At 37.2% G+C, this 19,812-nt stretch overlaps 1 protein-coding gene across 2 annotated transcripts; it reads right to left on the bottom strand.

Moving 5' to 3' along the window:
- Positions 1-8,493: 8,493 nt before the first annotated feature.
- LOC110803406 (putative 1-phosphatidylinositol-3-phosphate 5-kinase FAB1C) lies at positions 8,494-19,125 on the bottom strand. Of its 2 annotated transcripts, XM_022008917.2 has the most exons (12): positions 17,443-19,124; positions 15,554-16,336; positions 14,925-15,078; positions 14,198-14,542; positions 12,745-12,879; positions 12,154-12,651; positions 11,681-12,012; positions 11,404-11,530; positions 11,148-11,312; positions 9,339-10,724; positions 8,987-9,253; positions 8,494-8,902 (listed from the first exon to the last, which is right to left on the bottom strand). In XM_022008917.2, the coding sequence occupies exons 1-12, from the start codon at positions 17,997-17,999 to the stop codon at positions 8,648-8,650; spliced, it is 5,004 nt and encodes a 1,667-aa protein (XP_021864609.1). In that variant the 5' UTR covers positions 18,000-19,124; the 3' UTR covers positions 8,494-8,647. The 2 variants fall into 2 exon arrangements, with proteins under 2 accessions (XP_021864609.1, XP_021864607.1); XM_022008915.2 differs by having other exon boundaries at positions 12,154-12,879; positions 17,443-19,125.
- Between the last annotated feature and the right edge of the window lie 687 nt (positions 19,126-19,812).

Below are 19,812 nucleotides of genomic sequence, written 5' to 3' on the forward strand. Positions count from 1 at the left end.
AGAAAATCCGGCATGACGCCGTTGGATTTGAGTTTTGAGCTTGGAATTTGAAATTTTGACTGATCCGGCATTATGACGCCGTTGGATTTGAATCTTGAACTTGAAAAATAGGAGTTTTGACTAGAAAATCTGGCATTATGGCGCCGTTGGATTGAATCTTGACTTGAAACTTGAAACTCGAAATTTGAATTAGAAAATCCGGCATTATGACGCCGTTGGATTTGGACTTTGAAAATTGAGGTCTGGACTAGGAAATTCGGATTGGACTTGAAACTCGAAATTTGGACTAGAAAATCTGGCATTATGACGCCGTTGGATTGAACTGGACTTTGAAATGTGGACTAGAAAATCCGGCATTATGACGCCGTTGGATTTGAGCTTGAATTTGAAACTTGAGGTTTGAAATGGAAAATCCGGCATTATGACGCCGTTGGATTTGAGCTTGAATTTGAAACTTGAGGTTTGGAATGGAAAATCCGGCATTATGACGCCGTTGGATTGTATTTTGAATTTGGAACTTGGAATTTGGACTCGAAAATCCGGCAATATGACACCGTTGGATTGAATTTTGAATTTGACATTTGTGCGTGAGGCGTGTTTGAGGGTTTTGAAGCAAATGGAGTGGCACTCCTAAAAGACCTTAAATCGGTGATTTAGATGCATGAGGTTTGAATGATGCTCATAGGGGTTTGGTTTCCTAGTTGGAGGCTAATTGGTTTTGGCAAAGCTAGAACTCAAGGTTAGCCATTCACGCGTGCAAAGACGCCCACACACTGCACAAGTAGAAGGTTGTCACACTAATCATGAATATGAATGCGACATGCAAAGTTTTCAACCTAAGGTCGTTCTAAGTTTTGTATGATGCAAGAGGTCGGCTTTGGGTGTCAAAAGGTACTCGACTAAGAGACAAATCCGGCGACAACTTGCACATCCGCTTAAGGGGCGTGTGTGTCGGCAGACGGCCTCCATACTTGACATCGGGAATGTCAAGTATTTCGATAGGCGTGGAAATGGTCACACACTTTGGTCGGGAACCGTATGGAGATTCACCATTTCGTTGCCCCCTGGGCTAGCCCGAATTTAGAACACATCCGTTTGGGCAAGGTAGAAATTCATTTTGCGCAATATGGTTTTCGAAAAATGCATGAAATTCCTAGAAATTGAAATTTGAAATCGTACTCGAATTTGTATTTGTAAAGCTCGTTTTTCGACATTCGTTCTCGAGGTTTGGGAGCGTCCTTCCAGATTCAAAAATAGACTAACTCCCAACACGAAAAGTTGAGCAAAAGTGGGCGACAAGCCACTGTGAGCCACTATCCTGGATGCAGGCAGTGGCGTTGGGCGCAGGTGGCTGCGCCTGGCGCTAGTGCTGGCATCCAGTACTTAAGCAGATCAGTGGCTTGCTGCTCGAAATCAGCTCGCATTTTCGAAGTTGAAACTAGAAAGATCCAAAGCAGAGTCGCCAGAATTGTAGGGGCATTTTTTTGTATATGCGTAATCCCTACAAGGGGGCGGTTTTTAGAAACCATCGTATTTTTGTACCTCGAAGGAGTCGCCACCAAACATTGTTTAGGGTCTTGTTTGGAAAGACCGCAAATGACTCTATTAGGATAAGACTTGAATCTTCGAAGCGGATGGGTGAGATCCGGGCACGGGAACGAGATGCTTATTCCGCGAGCTTTAGAAATTATTCGAGTACGTGACATAACATTTTCGAAGATACCCTAGTTTAGACTATGTGGGTTTGAATTTAGAGCAAATAGAATCTCTACTTTGTATGGTGGTCACTTTGCTTTAAAGGTAATTTAAGGGAACCTAAGATCTGTTTGTCCAAGAAATTATCTTTGTTAAGCATGGTGTAACCTTGCATTTTGTTGTATTTAGCATGTATGGTGATGAAAGCAATAAAGCAAATAAAGCAACATCGCAATAGTAAATAAGTGCGGAATTAGTAAATAAAAGACCCCCTAGAGATGGACTAGGGAGTAGGTCCACATTGCCTAGAAGGACTAGGCAAGTAAAGATGCGGAATTGACAGTGCGGTATTGAAATTGCGGAATTGAAAGGTGCATAATTGAAATTGCAATATTGAAAGGTGCATAATTAATTGAAATTGCGATATTGAAATTTGTACTTAGGCACATGAGATTCGAAAGCCAAGCGGCTCCTTAAAAGTAAGTGCGCCCGACACGAATTCAAAGCCAAAAATTTCAACTTGGGAGAAGTTGCTCATCCCAAAGTATCCTAGATTTTGCATGTAGAACTTGAACTTGAAAGTTTGAATCTTGAAATATTGAACTTGAAATACTTGAACTTGAACTTGAAATATTGAACTTGTACTTGAAATATTGAAACTTAAGAGATTTGAATCTCAAAGATCGGGCCTTTTAATGTTGAAAAGGTTAGATCTTTGATGTGCTCTTACTTTGAAAGGATCCTAGTTTAGGAAAGTAGTCATGAGCAACCCTAAACATTGTGGGATCTTGAAATTTGAAAACTTGAACTTGTATATTGAAAAATGGAGTCTTGAATCTCAAAAGACTAAACCTTTCAAAGTTAAAAAGGTGTCATCTTTGATTACTCCATACTTGAAAGTGATTCTAGTTCAAAGAAGTGATTGCAAACAACTTTGAACATCCTTGAATCTTGAAAATTTGCATTTTTGTATTTTGAAAAGTTTGGATTTTGAAAAGATGTATGATTGTTGCAAGTGACATTTTTAGTAATAAAAATGCCAACTTGCTAATCATTTTTGAAATAGGAAGATCAAAGAAACATGATTGAATATGGTGGGATTCGGAATTACCTATTTAGGTTTAGGCAAAAATTCCTTTTAGAGCTCCCAACTGCTTAGAACTTGAAGTTTGTATGTGTTTTTGAAGGATTTTTTGATTTGGATTTGAGGCGTAATTTTTGTATTACGACGTTGTATATTGAATCTTCCTCCCTTAATGCTTGAAATTAGGGGGCATTTATAGGAAAAATGGCTGCAAAACGCCAGCCATTGCCAGCGCAGCACGCAGCTGGCAGCGCTGGGCGCTGGTGACGTCGCGTGGATGCCGCCAAAACAAGGACGCGGGCTCCGTCCTTGATTTGTCTTGTATTGATGTACCTTCGTACGAATAGTATGATGCTTGGCACGTAGTGTTTGCTTGGGGGTTAAGACTTGATTTTGCGTCTAAAAACAAGTCGTTTCGGGTTTTGAATCTCGGTTTTACGGGACGAGGCCCGGCTTGCTCGGTTTTGTGGGTCGGCGCCCAAATTTGACTTGCCTTATATGATTTTGAGTGGAAAAGTCTTAGTAAAACCAATGGGATGGTCTACTAGATGAGATTATACTTGGATTTTGAAATTGGTTTTTGAAAATTGTATTTTGTACCGAGTTCCGGAAGGGGAACGGCCTCGGGGATTGGATTTTGGATTTTGTATTTTGGAGATGTTCTTAGAAATTGGGATTTCCGCACGGAGTTGCTCCAACCGCCTAGTAAGGATAATGGTATCGTGTCATCCCAGAGGGGAGACACGATTTAGGTGTCTACAGGAATTAATTTCCGTTTCGAACAAATATTTAATATTTCTGATTCCGGAATTATTTTCCGATTCCGAAAACATTTCCGATTCCGAAAATATTTCCGTTTCCGGCAATATTTCCGATTCCGGCAATATTTTCATTTCCGATAATATTTTCCGATACGTACCATGTTTCCGTGTCCGGCAACATCTACGACTTGGATAATATTTATATTTCCGATACGATCCATATTTCCGTTTCCGGCAATATCATCATTTCCGGAGTATTCATAATTTGCCTTTTGACGATTTCAGCTCCCACTAGAACCGAGATCCGTCTGTTCCGAATATCCATAAATGGAGTATTTAATTCACTTAAATACTTGATCCGTTCACGTACTATTTGTGTGACCCTACGGGTTCAGTCAAGAGTAAGCTGTGGATTAATATTATTAATTCCACTTGAACTGAAGCGACCTCTAGCTAGGCATACAATTCACTTGATCTCACTGAATTATTAACTTGTATAATTAATTAATACTGAACCGCATTGATTAGACTTAGCATTGAATGCATACTTGGACCAAGGGCATTATTTCCTTCACTTATTGGCTTAAATCCCCCGACTGAGCTGGACGGCACCTTCGAGCCACTTGTTGTGCTCTTAGGTGAGTTTGGATTCGGGCCCTCCAAACTTATAGGCGCCCCCCTTGGTTCTTCTTCTAGGCGGTGGCTCCTCCCAGCAGAGTAGTCCATTAGTCGCTCTGCAGCAGTCATAGAGGCCGAAAGGGTGTCAACTTTCGCCCTCAATACCTCACGTTGCGCCCATTCTTGCAGCCCGTGAACAAAGTTGAACAACCGATATTTTTCATTCATGTCCCGGATGTCCAACATGCAAGCCGAGTATTCTTTCACATAGTCGCGTATGGAGCCCTTGTGGCGGATCTCCTGCAGCTTCATTCTTGCAACAAACTTGGTGTTCTCAGGGTAGAACTGATCTTTGAGTTCCTTCTTGAACTCTTCCCAAGTATCTATCTTGACCTTCCTATCTTCGTTGTCGGCGTGCTTTGTGCGCCACCAAAGCTTCGCATCATCCGACAAATTCATGGTCGCAGTATCAACCTTTAGATCGTCGCTCATTTGACAAATTTTAAAGTACTGCTCCATGTCGAAGAGGAAGTTATCAACTTCCTTTAAGTCTCTAGCGCCATTATAGTCTCGAGGCTTTAGAGGTTTGATTTTCATTGCACCACCTCCGCCTGATTCAGTCCTTGCAGCGCGCATCAGGGTCGCGCACTTATCTTGCGTATCTTCAGCTTGCTTCTGAACAAAGTTGAGTTATTCTTGAAGTGCTTCTTTCTCTTGCATGAGCTCGTCGACCGCACTCTCAAGTCTTTCTATCTCTTTGGTTTGGCCAATCACAACTTCCTCGAGTCGGGTCCAGCTCTCTGACTTGCCTTCTAGCGAGGCTAGTCTTTCTTCGATTGATCCCATCTCTTGCTTCCTTGTGTCTTTCGGGGCCTAGGTCGATCCTTAGCTCTGATACCAACTGTCACGGTCCGAATGATTTGACACCGGAACCGTGCGGCGCACTCTTGCCTATTGGCGGCAAGGATGCAAGCCTTGTGCGAAATGAGTGTCTTGTGGCTTGTAGGGACACGAGTAAGCGTCTGATTCTGAAAGGGAACTCTTGCCTATTGGCGACGAGAGCGAGGGACGAGGGTCAACCGGGACGCTTGTGTGCGCACAGCAGGCACAAGCGGGACCGGCGACGAGAATTTTATCTGTTTGTGGGACTTTGTGGGATTTGGATGCTTTAGAGCAAGTGATGGCACAATATCTATAAAGGCCTACAACAAAACACAAGCAATAAAGCAAAGGCAACGATTGGTGAGAAGTAGGAATTCATTCATTCATACCCCTCATAGAGGTTTATTTTGAATTAGCTACAAACTACCAGTGAACACTGGATTGACAATAACATAATAATTCTATCTAGAGCCTAGAAAACTAGATCCTAGAAAGCACTAGATAAGAAAAATACAAGTAAAGGAAGGTTGGATTCTAACACAAGGGATACATATTGTGCGCGTATGTGAATGATTAGATTTATATCTAGTACAATTCTTTGAAAAAAGTTGAGATATTTCGGATGGGGAATCTACCCACTGATCTACATCATTTTGTAGACGAAAATTTTTAGATTTCGTTTATAAATTTTCATTTTCATAAAAAAAAAAAGCGAGAATTAAGATCACCTTGAGCTAACCATTGTTTTCTAGCACATTTATCCCATACTTTATTTCATAAGTTTATTGAGACGAAGTTGAATATGAATATTATGGGGCTATATAGGATATAGTTGTATTCTACGCTTTGCGACTTTCCTTGGTTTATGGCCAACTTATTCTGAATATTTTCATACTTGCGAAAAATCGAAGTTTAAGATCAGTTTTAAGACCGAGATAATTATTTCATAATGCAAAAGAATTTAGAACTAGAGCATTTGTGCTTCCAATTTTTGGCAACTAATTTTATTGCTTCTGATAAATACGGAGTACATAACTAAAGCTGGCAATGGGTTGGGTCGGGTCGAAATCAGATCGACCCATTTATAAACGGTTTGAGATTTTCCCAACCCGACCTGTTTGATTAAACGGGTTGTGATTTTCAACCCAACCCAACCCAACTATAAACGGGTTGACCTAAAGTTGACCCATTTAATTTATTTTTTTCACTTTTAAGTGTAAATTGACTTGACTATAGAATTGCGAGGTATTTTTTTGTAGCATATCTCATAGCAAAAAGTATTACTTCAATATGTATTTGACATGAATAAAACGTCAAATAATCTAATATATATATATAGGAGGCATTTTTGCTGAAAAATTAGAGCGCCACATAGAATTACTAATGCTTTCGGCCAATGAAAAATAAGATTTCTATTTTATTTTTGAATTAAAAAAATCAAGTGCCACGTAGATAATTAATTAGATGACATGTGGATATATTAATTAATTAATTACTACAACTCCATCCAAAATCAAACACACTAATAATTAACAAAAAAATATAAAATAAAAATTCATCCAAAATCAAACACTTTAATAATTAAAAATTAAATCTAAAATAAATTCATCCAAAATAAAACACTAATCCAGAAAATTAAATTCAACCAAAATCTAACATATACTTCGTATATATAAAGGAGGCATATTTGTTGAATTATTAGAGCGCCACGTATGATTACAATTGGTTTCGGCCAATGAAAAATAAGATTTTTAATTTAACTTTGAATTAAAAAATTCGAGTGCCACGTAGATAATTAATTATGTGCCACATAGATATTTTAATTATTAATTACTAATTACTAATATATACAACTCCATCCAAAATCAAACATTCTAATATTAAAAAAATAAATCAAAAATAAAAATCATCCAAAATCAAACACTAATCTAAAATAAAATTCAATCCAAAATCAAACATTAATCAAATATTAGAGCGCCACGTAGGAAATCTAATGATTTCGGCCAATGAAAAATAAGATTCTAATTTAATTTTGAATTAAAAAATTCAAGATCCACGTAGATAATTAATTATTTGCCACATAGATATTTTAATTATTCAATTACTAATATATACAACTACATTCAAATCAAACACTCTAATGTTAAAAAATAAATCTAAAATAAAGATCATCCAAAATTAAACACTAATCTAAAATAAAATTCAATACAAAATTGGTTTCGGCCAAAGAAAAACAAATTTTCAAAATTATTTTTGAATTAAAAAAGACGAGTGGCAAGTAGATAAATAATTAGGTGCCACGTAGATATTTTTATTTATTTTTATAAATCAAAAATAAAAATCATCCAAAATCAAACACTAATCTAAAATAAAATTCAATCCAAAATCAAACATTAATCAAATATTAGAGCGCCACGTAGGAAATCTAATGATTTCGGCCAATGAAAAATAAGATTCTAATTTAATTTTGAATTAAAAAATTCAAGATCCACGTAGATAATTAATTATTTGCCACATAGATATTTTAATTATTCAATTACTAATATATACAACTACATTCAAAATCAAACACTCTAATGTTAAAAAATAAATCTAAAATAAAGATCATCCAAAATTAAACACTAATCTAAAATAAAATTCAATACAAAATTGGTTTCGGCCAAAGAAAAACAAGATTTCAAAATTATTTTTGAATTAAAAAAGACGAGTGACAAGTAGATAAATAATTAGGTGCCACGTAGATATTTTTATTTATTAATTATTATTATTACGCATATACAATTTCATCCAAAATCAAATACTCTAATAATTAAAAAATAAATCTTAAATGAAATTCAATTTAAATTCAAAAACTAATCTAATCTACTACCTAATATATAAAATATAGCATTTGGTATATATATGAGTTTTATTTTAATTTAAGAATTTAATAGAAATCGTGCATCGCACGGGCTAAAATCTAGTTATTCAATATTGAAGGGAAAATGAGAAATAAAATCTTTCAAATAACATTCTACAGATCTATATTACATACTTTCTTGAACTTAAACGGGTTAGACGGGTTGTTTTAGGGTTGAAATTTTCAACCTGACCCAATCCATTTAATTAAACGGATTGGGTTAGATTACCCATTTAAATAAACGGTTTGAAAATCTAGACACAACCCTTTATTATTAGGTTGAATTCGAGTTGGGTTGGTAGGTTGGATCAATTTTTGCCACCTCTATACATAACAGCACTTGGTCGCTTGTGTCTCAAAGACACAATGGCCCCACGTTGTAAGATCCAAAGGAATCGGGGTCATTCCCTAAATCATACTTTATTCCTATTAAAAAACGGAACCATTCATGTGAACCAACGTTTATTCACGTAACTTTGCACATGGCCTTTTAGCTCAATTGTATATATGTAGCACTTTTATGTTGGGCTAAATTGTGCCCCTATTCAAAAAAGTTGAAGAAAATTAGAGTCTTCTTTCTAGAGCTCAAATAAAGGAAGAATAACATCTTGGTATCACAAGAAATCAACTGTCTTTTGTTCTTAAACTTAACAGCTGAGTTGTGAACCAAAAAGAATCACAAAGTTAAAAGTGGAAAAATATAGCAAGTCAAGATGACCATTGATCTGGTACGGTGAGAAAGTAGGTCGTCATTGCTTTCCGAAATCTTCTCTTGTACTGCTTAGGGGAGATGATAGTTGGTGAGGCATTTTTGAGACCACCAAGGATGCCGGAAGCCTTTACCCAAGTTTCAAGATGCTTGTCCCAGGTATACTGTCGCATACAATCGATTATCCCAAGTACCAGTTCTTTCCGCTCCTCATCCACACCGACCAACAATGAGTAGTCCATTACGTCCACTGACTGCAAGTTATAAGTGAAAGGTTCTAAGTTAAAACTTAAACCATGTTGAATTTATTTGGACAAAGTAAAGCAGAAGCAACTTACAGCAAGAAACGATGTATCATTCCAGACAGCTCTCTCCAGTCTTCTTTTTGCCTTGCTTCCAAGAAAAATGGGATTTGTTCTCAATGTTTCCAGGAGATTCATATCTAGAAGCACTTTGTTAGCTCCTGTTGTGTCAGAATTATAACGAGACCGAGAAGAGCCCTTGAGATCATAAATTTTTGATATACTTCTTTTGTAAAACAGATTCTCCATCACCATCAAATCCATTTTTGTTTCACGCCCACCTTTCAGATGTTTAACAGTAACCTGCCATTAAAAGCACATCAGTATTACATTCTTACCAAACAGGTCAAGTACAAACAAATACAGAAAGGGAAAAAAATCGCCCAACCTGAAAAATCCCAAGAACTTTGGCAAGACAAGTTGGACTTCCAGAGTCTAAAGAATCATTCAAATATTTGAAATACTCAGCTGCAAACTCTTGGAAAGATTCCAACTCTGTCTTCGTCACTTGCTTAATTATGAACCTCTCGTCCATGGACTTTGCAAAGTACACATTACTCTTACCACCTTGTGCACTCCATCTCCTACAACGGCTCAAAGAGCGCACAAAGTCCAATTTGTTGGGGCAACATTTTTCTTGAAGCAGGTCAAACTGTTTAGCAAAGTAACAGGTAACAGAGAACTTTACTTTCCCACCTGAAGAATCATCATCAAAAGCGATCTGCAGGTGAGGAGATTTCTTAGGATCATTTACCAACGAACTGTTCCTTGATAAAGTGTCTTCAGAGCAGTAACTTCCGTAGTTTATGTAATCTAATTCTAGAGAGCCAATAGAATGCCAGGATAAGAAAGTGGAAACTGCAGAATCCTCTCTGTGGATATCTTTGCCACTCCAAGTACCCACCTTTTGGCTTGACTTATCAGAGATCCAGTCCTCATACTCTTTGGAACAAAGAGCATATGATATAACACTGGTAGGTTCATCATCGTAAACAGCAATAACCAACTCGCTCTGGCCTGGTTGTGGAAGCAGTAACCGAGAACCTTCAAACATATGAGATGCAGAGATGAAGGAAGGTATAAACTGTACCTCTTGCGGATTAACTTGAGAAAATGTTCGCATAACCCTTGAAGTGGGCTCTCTAACCATCATATTTCTATCATCTCCAGAAACATGGAAGGACCTGACAGCAGACAGTTGTGATGCAGAATGCAACCTTCGGAGTAGCTTTTCTTCTAATCTCATAGCAGAGTCAAAAGAATAAACCCTTGCTGGACCCATCAGCCTTTTAAGAGGCAGATTATCAACTTGGTTTGCTTCAGATGCATCTACGTCAGTGCCAGTCCATGCAGAATCAATTTTATCTGACAAATTGGATGCAGGGGAGTGCAGAGTCTCCGAGGAATTTTCACTAACTGTTACTTCTTCTTCCCCATACAAGTCCTCTTGCTGTGAAGGTCGGAAAGAATCTGAAAGTGGATACTCAATACAGTGAGACTCAGTGTACCCTCCCTTTTCTTCCCGGTCACCAACAAACTTGGAATTCTTGATAGGGTCATTCTTCAAATTTTTAAGCTCTTCATGAAATCCAGAATCCCCTAAACCCTCTAACTTGAAACTTCCGGAATTGAGAAGAGAATCCAGAGAATAAAACCGACGGTCCCATGTATGAGAACCAATTAAAAGAGACCTCCGAAGTTGATTTAGTTCCAAAATGTCAATTGATCTCTCAACCAACTGTAAATTGTCATCCATAGCCAGATGAAGTAAATCCTGCGATTCAAGAATACAGCACAAATTATCAACCAACTTAATCAAGCCTACCGATTCGGCAATGAACACGCATCCAAGGTTACAAACTACATTCATAATGTTTCTTCCATGGTTTCTTTTCAATTGTTTGTTTACAGACCAAGCTTAGAAACGAGCCAGATTTTCTTACAGGAAATTGATTGACACAAAGCAAAAATCTAATGAAAGAATATACTTCAAAACAGATTTTCTTACACATTACAATGATATAACTAAGAAACATAATTGAAGCATCATAGTGATATATGTTCAATGTCAGAGACCGGTAAGATAATTGACGAACCTTTTAGAGATTAATATCACATTGGATCTAGAAGTATAGAAATGCAAGTTTTGAATAAAAGAACATGAAACTGGAATCTAACTGAGATACTTTAGACTCACACAGTATTGATTTCGCTCTGTATCTAGGATGTATTTGAACTCCATAATGTTCTTGTGCAAGTCAATTGCATCCGTCGAAGCATTCCTGCAAAATGTACTCTTTTGCTCCATGACATGGAGTACATTGCTCACCTCAGCATAAAAGGTTTCCATTTTACTCTTAAGCTGCAATTGAACAAGGCAAAAGAAACAACGGATGAAAAAATTCTTACATTAGATACAACCAGAAGATAATCAGAAGAAAACTAGAAATTACCTCTTCCACTTCTCTTTTCATCCATTCCTGCTTACTGTGGCCATTGAACTCAAGCGCTGAAGGGGGCAGATGGACAGTGAGGATATCAATTGGTGAGTAATGGAAAAACGCAACCACGCTTCCAAACCTATGACCAAAAATATAAAAGAAACAAATAAATAATTGGTTGGCTTGTTGCAATCATCATTGTCAAGAGGCAAAGGCACCAAAAAAATGTGTGGGGTGGGGGCGGGGGGGGGGGGGGGGGGGGGAGGCACAACTATTACATAACCAGTACCCGTAGAAACGGAGGCAGTCTCTTTGAAGAGAATGACCACAGCTTGCAACACGATTAGCAGTTGCATGGTTAGAGAAGCTGAGCTCTAAGAACTTCCCAAAAGAAAGGCCCCAGGCAGCATCAGACAATATTACTCTGCGGGTTGCTGGTGGGACATCATCAATTTGAGCGCATCTAAGACACCGATGCCACATCCATATTTTTCCATCGCGCTCTCCAGGAAGCTTTACTGTTTCCAGTCGCTTAACATTTATTGTTAGAACACCTTGCCTGTGAGTATAACATTGCACGTGTGCTGCAACAGGTTCCTTACAAGACCGACACACTGATGCCTGGATAGGTAAAAAAAATAGGTCAACTTCAAATGTCAACAAAGGTGGCGAAAAACCACGAATAAAATTTGTAGAACCTAGAATAAGTAGACTGGCATAACAACTTACGGTGACGCATAAAAGGAAAGATGAACAACATACCTGATGAAAAAGGTCATCACAGAGATATCTCCCAAGTGGCTTGTCAAATGAACCATAAAATTTGATCCTCAAGAGCCGAGAACGCTCACAAAGAGTTCCCTTAGCAACACAACGGCTAGAAAAGGACACCAGTATACTCTGCTGACTTTCAGTCGCTACAAGATAGTCACCAGAGACTTCATTGTCATCAATATTTTCCACCTCCTTGGGTTTCCCTTTATCTGGTAACACTTTCTCAAGAAATTCAGACTGTGCAGGATCAATTACACCACTAGCAGAATCAGTGAATCCAAGTAAGTAGTTTTCACGTACAGGGGGTGTAAACTCAATAGCTGCATCAGACACTGAGCCATCCCAAGGCATAGTAGTCATTTTATCTGTTGTAGCATCCACCAGGAGACCTGACGACAAACTAAGAAGTTCTAATGTTACATCCCTTTGGCTGCCCTCCCATTTGTCTACATATCCTTCGGAAGGAGCTACCACATCACTTGACCCCTGAGATGGAGAAACTGCATTAGAACAAGGGAGAGTCGATGTTGCATTATCAGCAGCCATCTTGGTTTGTTCACAATAGGATGGTTTCGGTACCATTTTAGGCAAATGAGCACCCTCGTCAGCAAGGAATGAAGTCTCCAAGGACAAATGGTAAGCTGCAAAGACTGCATACTGAACCACATGCTTGATTCTCTTTAGCTCCTCTCGGCATAAACCCTTCAGCAACACCTGTATAAGCAAGAAAATCTGAATTTTTGCTACCGGATTAAAATATTATCATAAGCTAAAGTCATGCTAATTACGTTTTTCTGCCTTTATATTTCATACTGGAAAAGAAAACTACCTTTGTATGTCAATTGACAAGATTGTGCATGCCTTCTAATGAATTTATTCAAAGATATATATGTCCACATGCGATTTTATTAATGGATGGAAAGATCAAGCAGACCAGACTTAAGCTTAGCATTACTACAAACAATAAACCAGATCAGCATATAGCCCATTTTCACTGGTCTAGAAAGCTTTTTGACAAGAATATCCTTATATGGAGCAATTCAAATTCAAATGTACAACATAGATCATCACATCATAAGAATGTAACATCAACTTGACAAAGTAAAGCTATATTTCCTTTACAATTTTGTCTCACAAAAAGTATTATCAGCCCTCAAAGTCGAAAGAACCAAGCTTTAGGAACCTCCTTATAATCAAGCATGTTCTATCAAGCTAAAGAGCATCATATGGATTTTTATCAGTTTGTTTTGGAAACACTAATCAAATTCTAGCCACCAGTTTAACATCTTCTGATATCTTTTCATGCCATCGTCCTTAAATGAAGGTGCTACATTTTATTTTTCCTGCATGCTGCCCCATGAACATATGCATACATCCTACAGTTGAAAAACCACAAGCTAGAAACAATTTAGTTTAGCTCCTGCAAACAACCGGCAAGTGGCAAGTCCAGCAAGAACAGAGCAACAGCAGGGTTAATATTGGAACAATCTTATATTTTTCTTTGAGGGGGTGAAACCATCTTATATAAAAACTTAATTAGCTGCAGAATCACAACTTAAAGAGCCAAAACTGTTCATGAACAAGAAAATTGATAACAGAGCGAACAACCCACAAATGCACACTTCTGTTTCTAGGCTACGGCTACCAAAACAAGTAACCAACTTGTGAAAGATATCTTGGTGACTGGAAGCACAGACCTTTTTCACATGTTACTGAAGAAGTAATTAGAGAAGGTAAACGTAGGAGTTTCAATGTCAGATATACTATACCAAGGACATGAATCCTCACTACTGGCAGAAAAAAACATACTCTCTCTTTTTAAAAACTTGCAACACACTTTTTTGGCATGGTATTTAAGGAAGTAATTAGAGAAAGCAAACTGCCAAATTAAATAAAAACAACTAAACCTTACAATATAACCTGACAAATTAAATAAAACAAGTAAACAAGTAAAATTTGTCACATGAAAGAAGATAAAGATGCACTCAAGGCGCAGAGCAAAATGTGAAGCAGGGTAGGTTGAAAACATTACCGTACAACCTAATCGTCTAGGGCAACCTTCAAAATACATCAAGGTTTTAGATGGTCTCTTATTGAACTGATTAGCAGCCTCAAGTGCTTCAAAAACCCTCTCCAACCGGAAAAGCTCGCAATGACCAAGTCGAGCCACCGATATTTTATCAACAGAGGGAGTTATCAAAGCTCCAGTGCACCTTGCGATCCTCTCCAATACAGGCCTTTTAACATTTAAAACCAAAGATATCTCCTTTTCCAAGAGATATTCCTGTGCATATGATGACACACTTTTCTCAACCAGTAAAACATTTGGTCGATGGGCCTCTATCTTTGAGACAATCACCTTGAGATTATTCATCTCCTGCTCAGATCAGAAAGCAGAATTCACTATGCATCTAAAAAAATGGTGTCCTAAGGACATACACAAAGAAAAATTATAAAAAAAAAAAGAAGGAAATTTTGCAAATTACTACCTAGGTCTTTAGTGACTTTGCGAATTACTACCTAGGTTGTTAAAAGTTGCGAATTACTACCTAGGTGTTTAGTTATTGTTGTCAATTGCTACCTTAGTCCAATTAGCCCACTAATTACATCACAATTAACACTTAGCTAATGTAGCAATTGGCAACAATAACTAAACACCTAGGTACTAATTGACAATTTTTAACAAGCTATGTAGTAATTCGCAAAGTCACTAAAGACCTATGTAGTAATTGGCAAATTTTACACACAAAAAAAAAAACCTCTTCCAGCAATGTATTGAATGATGCCAGCTGATTTTGAGTTCTCTGGTACTCAAGCGATCCACCTAGGAGAAATAACCTTGGAGTTTGGTATTGAGAAGTCATTCTCTTATGCTTAATATTCTTTGTACAAACTACGCCTTTTATTAAGGTGCTGCGAAAACAAAAAACATAAAACAAAAAAAAGAATAAGAAAAATAAGCTGGGAATAAAACCAACGGTATGAGCAATTCACCTATATGAGACATAAACTATCGCGGTCCAATCATAGGATAGTAAGATTATATGATTCTCCTATTGCAAAGATGGCCCGGCGATTCGAATCTCTATTACATCAAAGTGTTAGGAACTTGGGATAATTTAAGATCATACAGTATCATCATATGTGTGCATGCATTATAAACGTTTGAAAATATAGGATGCAAGAAAGTTATAGCTTTTTTAATTTGTACTTCTAGCAATCTTGATATTGAAATATGAATTATTCTTTACATAATAGAGTAGCATTACCATTATGTAGAAAATTCATAGGATCTTTAGATTCTAAGATTCTACTCCAAATTCCAATCCTATGTGCTTCCATTGGTCCTGACAATTGTGAACATTAAGCAATTCTGAAACTACCATACCTTTCGTTTGGGCTTCCTGATGCTATACACTTAATCTTCACATAATCTCCAGGATCCATACTGCCTCCCTTGCTAGTATCTGGCTTGACAAAATTAGCAGCTTGCCATGCTAAATTGCTAACAATATCCAACCAATCTTGACTGCCATATTCCTTGCCAACTTTGATTCCTTCATCCTGCAATAACTGTGAAACAAGAGCTCTGAAATGACTTTGTATTGCAGACCTTAACGGTTTCCCCTGCTCCTGATTTTGGCTTTCTTTTGCAGATAGTAAATCAGGAAGGCTGGCAGTAGAAGAGAACACTCCACCAGATACTCCAACAACATCGTCGTCGTCATCATAGTCAAAATAATTGTGTTCTGCCTCGTCATTATCATCCTCAGGAGGAGGAGGAAACCAAATATGACCATTGTTTTCAAAATCCAAAGGTTTAGGGAGCTCTTCAATTTCCTTGTCGATGATGGTAACTTCATCAGATTTATCATCACCAATTGCAGGATGGCCAGTCCCTCTGTCAAGCCCTTTAAAAACGGCCACGCCAGAGGGGCAGTCATGGTAAGGTTTAGGGCTTCCGCCTTTTGTTTGCTGTACAGGGCACCCAACCCTAGGTGTATTAATATTGAACCTAGAGGGGCTATCTAAGGGACTCGAATCTGCTGACCTGAAACTATAACACTCATTCCTAAAGCTAAGACTATTTGTGTCTATATCTGAACTGTCATGGCCATATTCACTTGCTGAGCCGAAAAAATGCCTCTCAGACTCTGGCTCTTCATCACTCCTATAATAACATTAAAAAAAATTATCAAGAGAAAACAATAGCAAAAAGGTCACGAGAAATAGCATAGAACGAATGTATAAAGTTCAAAACCAAACAAATGTAACATTAGAGTAACAGATTGACCTTAGTTACGAGATTCTGGGGGTGGGGGTGGGTGGGGGGGCTGAAGCCCCTTAAGAAATGGAGGATCTTAGCTAAATAATTGGAGAGGGCAAGGTTAAAAAAGTTAGTTTTAAAATTCTTGCTTCAGATGAATAGTAATTTGCTATTAATGTCATACTTAGTATAATGCAGGCTGCTGCTTTGACTATAATAGGTTCAATTTAATTTTAATGTATACACATTTCATTTTAATTTCTTATTTCTGTTTTATGGTCCAAATTCCTTTTATTTGTTTCCTTACAGAAATATTATCTTAAACTGCAAAAAAGTTAATGTGTAAAGATAATTTTGGTAACCAATTACGAAAATATGGATTTAATAATAGAAGTTATGTTACTCGAACTCTTCATTTCATCTCAAGTAGCCGCGTAGGATCCGAGTGTTATCCTCAACACTCGGACATGGGTAGGACACTTGGAGACTTCATTTATTGCCAAAATCATGAAAATTTTCACGAATAGATGAGTCGGACACTTGGACACGTACCCATGTCGGAAACGAGTACCCAAGCCCGAGTAACATAGAATAAAAGTCTATTGTTCTTAGTTATGGTCAAATTAAGTTTATTTTTCTCCAGAAAAAATTGATATAAATCCCTTGTAATTACCCTTGAGAATAGCAAAAAAAAAAGTCATTGTTATTTATTTTTAAATTAAAAATAGCACAACAACACAACTTCAAAACATAACCAAGTAGTTTTCAACATTGCAAACTTTATCTGAGTTTAGAACTAAAATCCTAATAGCCACACACCCACCCCACCATCAAACACACAAACACACACAAAAACAGTAATAATCGCTGGCTCGCCCAAATCAAGGAGTTGCATTGACGAAGAAAACTAAGTATCACATGAAAAACATAGAATAATTGAACTTGCAATGCAAAAAAAAAAATCTGGACTTTTAGGAGCTAATTAACTGTTTGATAGAGCAAAAGCTTACTGCATTGGTGAGTGCCGAAGGGAGATTTGTGATTGAAGACCAGCAAAAGACAACATTCTGCTACAGACCATATTCTGAGAAGAAAAGTTCTGATCCTGGAATCCAGTTGTATGAGAAACACAGTCGTCTTCAGTTCTCTGGGTAACTTCATTGCTGCCCATATTATCACGATTCACAGGAGGTGATAGTGGCTCCGGGCTTGCCCGTGGAGATTCAGAGGGATAAATTTTCTCAATATGCCTCTTAGAAGGTTTAGAGCAGAATTTGCAGGCCTTAATAACTTTCTCCAAATGATCACCATTTCTGTTACCACTAAATGTAGCAACAACAATACGAGCACCACTTCCACGAACACAAGAGGCACACAACAATCTTCTACAGCCTAGGCAGCTATACTTGTGGCACAACTCCGAAAACTTAAGTTCACACTGACAGCAAGAGCTCTCAGCCATGTCCAAATCGGAGGAGCAGGATAAAGAACTGATTTTACCCAAAGAAACCCAAGACCTAACCTTGTCAATTAGATCCAGAAAAGGGCTGCTATTAAGCACTCCCATCCAAAGAATTCACCGACCAAGCTTATAACACACCACCCTAATAACCTTATTGATCACAACAACAAAATTTCTCCAAATTCAACACCCAAATAAAACCCAATTCCACCTGAAGTGTAATAACCAATCAATAAGGTCTATCCCAAGTTTCCTTCAACATGAACAACACGAAAACGAACAAATTGCGAAAAATCCACTACAACCCACAAACAAAAAAATTTGGTGGGGGTTATGGTCAAAAGGAATAAAGAGATTCACCTATTAGATCTATCCCAAGTTTCCTTCTGCTTCCTCCTTTCAATGTAATAAAGAAAATATATGCTCCTCCTCCTCCTCCTGCTAGCTCATAAAATACTGAGAAAGGAGGGAAATCACAACTAATTTATGATGATAATGATATTCCTATTATTTACATTAATCAAAGATTACTCCCACACATGAACACACTTTATTTTTATTTTTTTGAACTTTCACCAACCAAAAAACTAACACACCCAGATCATCAAACCAAAATCCTACTTCAGCCAATCCCAGAATCCTCCAGATTTGATCCCACAAAAGTTTGCAGCATCCGGATAATAATATCACACCAAAATTAAAAACAGCAAAAATATGGAAAATCTTCACTGTTATAGAAACAAAGAAAAAAGTGAGACTAATCAATCAATACAGCTAGCTAATTCAATCCCCTTTTCATATGAGATCAGATTTTTGATTTGGGTATTAAATTAACTTCAAAACAAAAAAGGGAAGAAAATAAATTAAATCTCACAAAAAGGGGTGTTGAGTTGTACTGTTTGTATGAGTAGGAAGTTAAAGATTGAGTAAAAATTAGGAAAAGTGTAAGAAAAAAAAAAAAAGGAAAGTCAAAAAGATATTAAAGAATAAAAATGAAGATTACTATGAAACTTCCTCCTCTTATTCCGCTTAAACTATATTTCCTTGCTGCTGCTACTGATACTGCTGCCATAGTAGAAGAAGAATTAACTGCACGCATCTCAAGGAAAGCTTGAAACTCGTTAATGGCGGTTTTCTTTGTATGTCTTAAAATTGTATTATTTTTTGTTTCTTTTTCCCTATTTTTTCTTTTAAAAGGATTATGACAACGGAATTTTTATTCCGTCGTTTTCCACGGTTTCCTTTTAAATTATACCTTGCCTTGGATGTCTACTTGTCTAGTTTTATAAAATTAGTGGTGTCAAATTGGGTCATAATATGGATTTTAGGTTGACTCGTGATAATTAGTGTCTACTCGATTTAACTTAAGTTGGGTCAAAAGTTATTGGGTTTAAATTGGATTAGGGTCAGGTCTATTTAGTTCAGTCAATCTTTGGTTAAGTTTTGTCGGGTACTGGTCAAGTTCGGCTAGGGTCATAAAAGGACCAGGTGAAACCTTGTCGGATTCTAAACGTGTTTGGTCGTATAAACTCGGGTCTGGTAGGCTTTGATTTGGGTCATTTCAGTTCGTAAAGAATAAGTCGGATCAATTCAGTACCAGGTCGATTTTTGTACGGGTCATTTCAGTTAGGTCTCGGGTTCCATGGTTGGATTTAGTCCAGATCCTTTCAAGTCGAAGTATTTTTTTTCCATTATATTTCTAATTAATCTACATCTCTACGAGTATTTTTAATTTACTGAATTACAACATTGTTATATTAATTAGAGTTTACTTTAAGTGATAAGATGATTAATAATTATATAATGATAACCCCATGTAAAAACTAAAGTAGATAATATATATAAATCTATAAAAATATAACTCTTTAAGTTGACACGAAGTCAAATCTGACTAAATAATTAAAGATATGTCATAAAC

Source organism: Spinacia oleracea, chromosome 3 (genome assembly GCF_020520425.1).
Source record: "Spinacia oleracea cultivar Varoflay chromosome 3, BTI_SOV_V1, whole genome shotgun sequence".
In the NCBI taxonomy this organism is placed as follows: Eukaryota; Viridiplantae; Streptophyta; class Magnoliopsida; order Caryophyllales; family Amaranthaceae; genus Spinacia; species Spinacia oleracea.